Source organism: Mizuhopecten yessoensis, unplaced genomic scaffold (assembly GCF_002113885.1).
Source record: "Mizuhopecten yessoensis strain PY_sf001 unplaced genomic scaffold, ASM211388v2 scaffold4223, whole genome shotgun sequence".
In the NCBI taxonomy this organism is placed as follows: domain Eukaryota; kingdom Metazoa; phylum Mollusca; class Bivalvia; order Pectinida; family Pectinidae; genus Mizuhopecten; species Mizuhopecten yessoensis.
Genome location: NW_018405437.1, coordinates 283,952 through 291,782, shown reverse-complemented (window position 1 = coordinate 291,782; position 7,831 = coordinate 283,952). Strand labels below are relative to the sequence as shown.

The window sequence follows — 7,831 nt, the reverse complement described above, 5'->3', positions numbered from 1 at the left end:
CCTTGAGGGTGTGACAGAGAAATATCCAACCTGAGGGGTGATGTGTTTGGTTGTCTAACCCGAGGCTCTGCCGAAAGCATGTGAACTATTACATTGAAACCAGTATCAACAGTATTTATGTTATATGTGTGAAGTATCACATTATGTAGGCTTGTACGATTGTGAATTGTGCTTGTACAACAGTGTTTATGTTATATGTGTGAAGTATCACATTATGTAGGCTTGTACGATTGTTTATTGTGCTTGTACAACAGTGTTTATGTTATATGTGTGAAGTATCACATTATGTAGGCTTGTACGATTGTTTATTGTGCGTGTACAACAGTGTTTATGTTATATGTGTGAAGTATCACATTATGTAGGCTTGTACGATTGTTTATTGTGCGTGTACAACAGTGTTTATGTTATATGTGTGAAGTATCACATTATGTAGGCTTGTACGATTGTTTATTGTGCGTGTACAACAGTGTTTATGTTATATGTGTGAAGTATCACATTATGTAGGCTTGTACGATTGTTTATTGTGCTTGTACAACAGTGTTTATGTTATATGTGTGAAGTATCACATTATGTAGGCTTGTACGATTGTTTATTGTGCGTGTACAACAGTGTTTATGTTATATGTGTGAAGTATCACATTATGTAGGCTTGTACGATTGTTTATTGTGCGTGTACAACAGTGTTTATGTTATATGTGTGAAGTATCACATTATGTAGGCTTGTACGATTGTTTATTGTGCGTGTACAACAGTGTTTATGTTATATGTGTGAAGTATCACATTATGTAGGCTTGTACGATTGTTTATTGTGCGTGTACAACAGTGTTTATGTTATATGTGTGAAGTATCACATTATGTAGGCTTGTACGATTGTTTATTGTGCGTGTACAACAGTGTTTATGTTATATGTGTGAAGTATCACATTATGTAGGCTTGTACGATTGTTTATTGTGCGTGTACAACAGTGTTTATGTTATATGTGTGAAGTATCACATTATGTAGGCTTGTACGATTGTTTATTGTGCGTGTACAACAGTGTTTATGTTATATGTGTGAAGTATCACATTATGTAGGCTTGTACGATTGTTTATTGTGCTTGTACAACAGTGTTTATGTTATATGTGTGAAGTATCACATTATGTAGGTTTGTACGATTGTTTATTGAGCGTGTACAACAGTGTTTATGTTATATGTGTGAAGTATCACATTATATAGGCTTGTACGATTGTTTATTGTGCTTGTACAACAGTGTTTATGTTATATGTGTGATGTATCACATTATGTAGGCGTGTATGATTGTTTATTGTGCGTGTAAACAGTGTTTATGTTATATGTGTGAAGTATCACATTATGTAGGTTTGTATGATTGTTTATTGTGCGTGTACAACAGTGTTTATGTTATATGTGTGATGTATCACATTATGTAGGCCTGTACTATTGTTTATTGTGCGTGTACAACAGTGTTTATGTTATATGTGTGATGTATCACATTATGTAGGCGTGTATGATTGGTATCACATTATGTAGGCTTGTATGGTTGGTTGTTGTGCGTGTACAACAGTGTTTATCTTATATGTGTGATGTATCACATTATGTAGGCTTGTATGATTGTTTATTGTTATTGTGCAACAGTGTTTATGTTATATGGGTGATGTATCACATTATGTAGGCGTGTATGATTGGTATCACATTATGTAGGCTTGTACGATTGTTTATTGTGCTTTTACAACAGTGTTTATGTTATATGGGTGATGTATCACATTATGTAGGTTTGTACGATTGTTTATTGAGCGTGTACAACAGTGTTTATGGTATATGTGTGAAGTATCACATTATGTAGGCTTGTATGGTTGTTTGTTGTGCGTGTACAACAGTGTTTATGTTATATGTGTGAAGTATCACATTATATAGGCTTGTACAATTGTTTATTGTGCGTGTGCAAGCAGTGTTTATGAATTTATTGAATAGCAAAAAATAACAAAACTCCAAGTGTTTTGTGCATTTCCACTTATCATGCAGAATTAGAATTTAGATAACGCACTAAATGCACTATATTGACATTTATCTGATAATTCTATAATTCTATAATTCTATAATTCATTATTTCACGTGTAATATATTGTAAATTAAACGAGCAAGACGTTCATATTTTCAAATTAGTATTATTTAATATATGTACCTTTAATATGTCATTATTGATAGAATAATAATGAATAGATATCTTTATACACATTCAAAAAACGCATTTTTGATATGTCACTATCACAAGTACATGAACAGATTCTCACTTAATTGGTAAATTGTTCTCTCTTATCAATTTGTATAATATGTCATATTGTATTTCTTTAGGCACAAGAGACGACTTTTAACGATACAGTATGAGAATGATGGGAACGTTATTGTCGACACGCTTTGACGACGATTATTAATCTAGAAACATTAGTGTTTACATTATTAATAGCTGTATGCATCAGAGGTCCTGTGTATGTAGCTAACACGTCCTTTTTTTATACTTTGTTCGCGAAATGAACACGTCACAGTTGATATTTGGTTTGCTATTCCAGAACCTTCTTTAGATATACAAAATGTGCTCGGGGCAATGTATTCCTGTTTCATTAGGTCTTAGAACCGATGCTAAGGGCCACAGAGGTGAAAATAATACAGAACGAATAGAAAAGGGTACGTAAACACCTTATCTATATGAACATGTATTGCAACAGTTGAGTTAAAGTATCATTAGTGACACACCAGTGTATTATTTACATCTGGACACTTTGATACATGTGTGTATTGCTAATGATAGACATGTATCCGACCCTGCTTTAGGCTCAATCACTCCAAGGAAACCGTCTATGGTTCGTATCTCAGTAAATTACAATAAGAAGTCTAACTGCCATTTTCTTGTGAGCTTGCGTTCCTTTGCTTCTTTATTATTTTGACACTAATAATTTAGAGAGGAGAAGTACTAATATCGTACCGACACTAAACCGTTACAATACATTTTAATGACAAAGATTTTTCTCAGTACTTCTGATGTAATTATCAGTACATGTCAACACACGTGGCGCTATTATCTGCGCATAACAGGTACTCATGTCATGGAGTGGTTGAGCGTCATAGTCGGGTTTGTCATGCATTAGGAATTATTATCTCCCTTTGTAGGAATGCCCAAGTGTATCTGTGTGGTCTGACTAGTGATGTATTTCATTTCATTTCAACGCATTTTTATTCATGATGGTGTATGAATTGGATCGAACAACAGGCTATGCCTATATCAGTTCTCTCCTGCATGCATTTGTATAAATCAGCATATAAATATATTATAATTTATAGTGAAATGAAAAAGTGAAAAAGTGAAACAACTTACATGTATATACATAACAGATATCAATGTGCAAGTCATATGGTAAGGGGAGATACCTCAAACTGTTCATGAAGGTTACACGTCAAGCTGTGCTACTTCTTGACATCACCAGAGTAATGAGTGAGTTTTAGACATCTTCCTTCACTAGCTCCTCCCTGGGAGTTCAAAATCCACACAGACTGACTCATATTTAGGCTTATATACATTAAATATTATGAATAAGCTATAGAGAATTATACATGCCTTTTTCCATATCACACCCAGTATCAACCCGAGACTGCAATATCAGCCCAAGGGCCGAAGGCCCGAGGGCTGATATTGGTCGAGGGTTGATACTGGGTATGATATGGAAAAAGGCGTATTTTATTCTGTTTAGTACATACTTACTAATAAAAACTACTATCTTATGATTTATTTTTTATTTTTGAAATATTGAAAAACGATTTTTTTTCCCAAAAAGGGTGATGCGGGTTTTGGGGTGTGATACGGCGGGGGCTGATATGGGGTTTGGTGTGTGGTACGGCGAGGGCTGATATGGGTTAGAGCAATTGTGTCGTATCGCATATACAAAAAACCCGTATTTATAAGTAAGTATGTAACAAATGTCAATATTGTATGGTATATAGTATTTACATTATAATACGTAAAGAATATAATTATACAACTACTTGTTATCAAATACAAAATACAAGTCCATGTTGATTTACGGGGTGAGTATATCATATTCATACTGTGTTTATAGTGATGTATTTCGTGTATTTATCTCCCTTTATAGGTATGCCCTTTAGCGACTGGCTGAGCTGTATGGTCCGACTAGTGATGTATTACGTGTTATTGCCTCCCTTTGTAGGTATGTCCGGGAATGGCTGGGCTGTATGGTATGACTAGTAATGTGTACGTGTAGTTATCTCCCTTTGCAGGTATGTCCGTTAGTGGCTGGGCTGTATGGTCTGACTTGTGATGTTTAACGTGAAATCATCTTCCTTTGTGGGTATGTCCGTTAGTGGCTGGGGTGTATGGGCCGTCTAGTGAATTATTACGTGTAATTACCTCCCTTTGTAGGTATGTCCGGGAATGGCTGGGCTGTATGGGATGACTAGTAATGTGTACGTGTAGTTATCTCCCTTTGCAGGGATGTCCGTTAGTGGCTGGGGTGGATGGTCCGTCTAGTGAATTATTACGTGTAATTATCTCCCTTTGTAGGTATGTCCGCGAGTGGCTGGGCTGTATGGTCTCTACCAGAATCGTGTCACTTGATGACTCCGACAAATACTTCATCCCCCAGTCCCTCAAACCAAGGCTTCTGAGAATCGATGCTACCTTTTTTCTTTCCTGTCTTGGATAATCTGACAGGCAAAGTGATGAATTGCTTCAGGAAGGACGGACCTCAAGGTTAATGATGCAAATTATTGAATGATCGCAAACCTTTGTTAATAATGACAACTGTCATTGCATGCATTGTGATTTTTTTTTTTAAAACAGAGCAAATAACAAGGTGGTTAAATTTGACTTCTTCTCAAAAACTAATAACTAGTCACTCATTACATAATATCTTTTCAAAAACGTATACGTGTCGGGTTTTACATGTATCACCCCGGGCATATATACTTATTTTAGAATAACCAAAAGAAATGAGAGTGATATATCTATTAAAAACAAGCTCGGGGAATGTACCTCTCCATCTGGCCTTTTTTAATTCGTTTCACAAACAAGCATATATGACTTGATTGACACGAACAATATATACTATACTCATCACTTTTTAAGAGAATGCATTACATTTTCCACTATCATCAACGCTTTTTAAAAAGATGAAATTACTTTTTTAGGTTATGAATTTGGTGATATGCTTCCGGAAGTAGTTGATGTCACTAATGAACGAGTAGCGGATACTGACGGGGCAGTAGAGCAGCTGCTTGTACCAGCCGCGAAGCTTACAAGTAAGGTTTTATCGCAATGAAACTGTTCAAAATCCACGTTACATATTGAGGTTAAAAAACAAAATGTAATGTGTAAGCATACGCAACCTCTCAATCTAAAAATATGTCCTACGACCTCTACACAATGGAAGGTTAATCATGTTGCATCCAGGCATAGTATGTGTTTTGGTTTAATTGCCATTACACACAATACGGGTTATCGCTTTCCCCCCACATGATGAACGGGGCATCGAATCGCCTCCAAACAAATTATTGTTATCGTGTTGCCTCAACAACATGTTTTTTTTCATTTCAAAATATTTTATTAAATCAATCACATTTAATGGGAATTGGGCAATAGGCAAAGCCTATACAAGCCCTCTCTCAGGAGATACATCTCAAACAATAGCAATATAATGAACTATGAATATCTACATAACGAACATGCTTTAGGAACATAAGAATTAGATCAGTGCCAATGATGATAGGAGACACCATACACACACACATGCATACATACATACATGCATACATACATACACATACATACATACACTCATACATACATACATACACACATGCATACATACATGCACACATACATACATGCATGCGTGCATACATATACATATACTTACATACATACATATATACATGCATACATAAGATATTTCAAAATCTGTTGGTTGATTCTATATAGCTCTGAACACAAACACGAATAGCAGAGTTAAGATATTCACTAAGGAAACTACTTCCTTTAGTCAATATATTAATATTAAACATTAGATGTTCATAAATGTTTAGGTCCAAGTTTAAGTGTAATTTTAAGTTTGTGTCAAGCTGTAAATGAGACAGAGATATTAACATATTTTATCTTTGGGTCATATATCTAGGGCACCATATAATCGTTTTGCCTCAAAACAAAATAAGGTATAACACAATTGCCCAAATGAAGTAGGGATTACAATAACTCCCTATAACATATAAGGGTCATCTAATCGCCATCCTACAAAATAAGGCGTTATCTATTGCCTCATCACAAGGCAAGTGTTATTAAAATTTTCTACACAAAAGTAGGGTTATTCTATTTTTCGACATCAATTACGGACGTTTGTAATGCCTCGATTTATTGTACGTATAGTGTTGATTAAAGTAATATTTTATGTTATTTTTAGGACTTATTTTATTGTCCTTGTTAAAAGGTATTTTACTTACCCCACACTAGGTAAAGGTAATGTCGCAAACCCTCACAAAAGTAAGGGTTATCTATTAACCATACGCAAAATAATGGTTATTATTAACCTATACACAAAGTATGGGTTATACGCAAAATAAGGGTTATCGTATTGTAGCCCCACAAAGTAAGGGTTATTGTATATCCCTACTCATTTCAAAAATGAAAAATACTCATTCTTATTGTAAAACAATAGATGTTATTACTAACCCTGCAAAAAAAACCTTTGAAGTGTGAAAAAATAAACGCATGAAGAAATGAAAGAGTTACACAAAACTGTTGGAAGTTTTCAATGAAAATAAAACAATATACAATTTTTGTACTCTGAAGTGCCCATTATATATTACTTTTGCTTTTGAAACAAACGAACAAATAACCGTCTCGTACTTGATCAACGACAAACCCCGTGGTAGTTTCTGTCAAATCTAAGTAAATCCACGTTCTCAAAGTGTGAAAAGAGTAGTGACAACATGACCAGACAGCATACTAATACGCATGATAAAAAACATTCACATCATACCAGAAAAATGGAGAATTCCAACTGAGATCATGATGGCCACAACAAACCTACCTATAGTGGTCATCAACAAGCTTCTGTCGAATCCATGTGTTATTGATTTTCGAATTAGGAAATTATCGACATTTACTGCAAACCGTGTTATCATAAATTCATGTACATTTGTAGCAAGGTTTCATCAGGTTATTCTATCTACTTTTAGAATCACTGGCCACCATACTGGGTCTTGGATCAGGAGCAGGAGATATAAGTAGAGCATTAAGCAGACGCTTTCCAGACGCAGACATATACGGTGTTGACTATAGCGAAATTGCAATAAGAAAAGCGATTGAAATCTCCAAAATCGAAAGCATCAACAACGTGAAGTTTCTTAAAGAAAACGTGACATCATTGCCCGCCGACTGGACAGGCAAGTTTGACTGGGTAATCTTGTATGACGTCCTTCATGATCTACCTGATCATGTTAATGCCATGAAAGAAGTTCAACGCGTTCTCAAGGACGGAGGTGTCGTATCCATTACTGATCCGAATGTACATAGTAACCATGGGGACAATGTTGGTGATTCGAACGTGGCTGGAGTAGGGTACGCTCTCAGTACTGTGATTTGTCTTCCTTGCAGTTTGTCGATAGATGACGCAGCTGGTCATGGCATAGGTTGGGGAACCGAAAATAAAGAAAAGTTTTTAATAAGTTCTGGATGGCTAGTGAAGGACAAACGTAATATTGGAAGTCCTTTGGCTGTCAACTTCACATGTGTCAAGGCAGAAAACAAGCCAGACGAATCTTCGTCATGCTGA

General features: G+C 35.5%; 1 protein-coding gene across 1 annotated transcript; it reads left to right on the top strand.

Moving 5' to 3' along the window:
• The first annotated feature begins 4,727 nt into the window (after window positions 1-4,727).
• On the top strand, window positions 4,728-7,831 carry LOC110448728. Its single transcript, XM_021495119.1, has 3 exons — window positions 4,728-4,755; window positions 5,193-5,303; window positions 7,236-7,831. Exons 2-3 carry the CDS (start codon window positions 5,210-5,212, stop codon window positions 7,829-7,831), a joined length of 690 nt encoding a protein of 229 aa, XP_021350794.1. The 5' UTR covers window positions 4,728-4,755; window positions 5,193-5,209.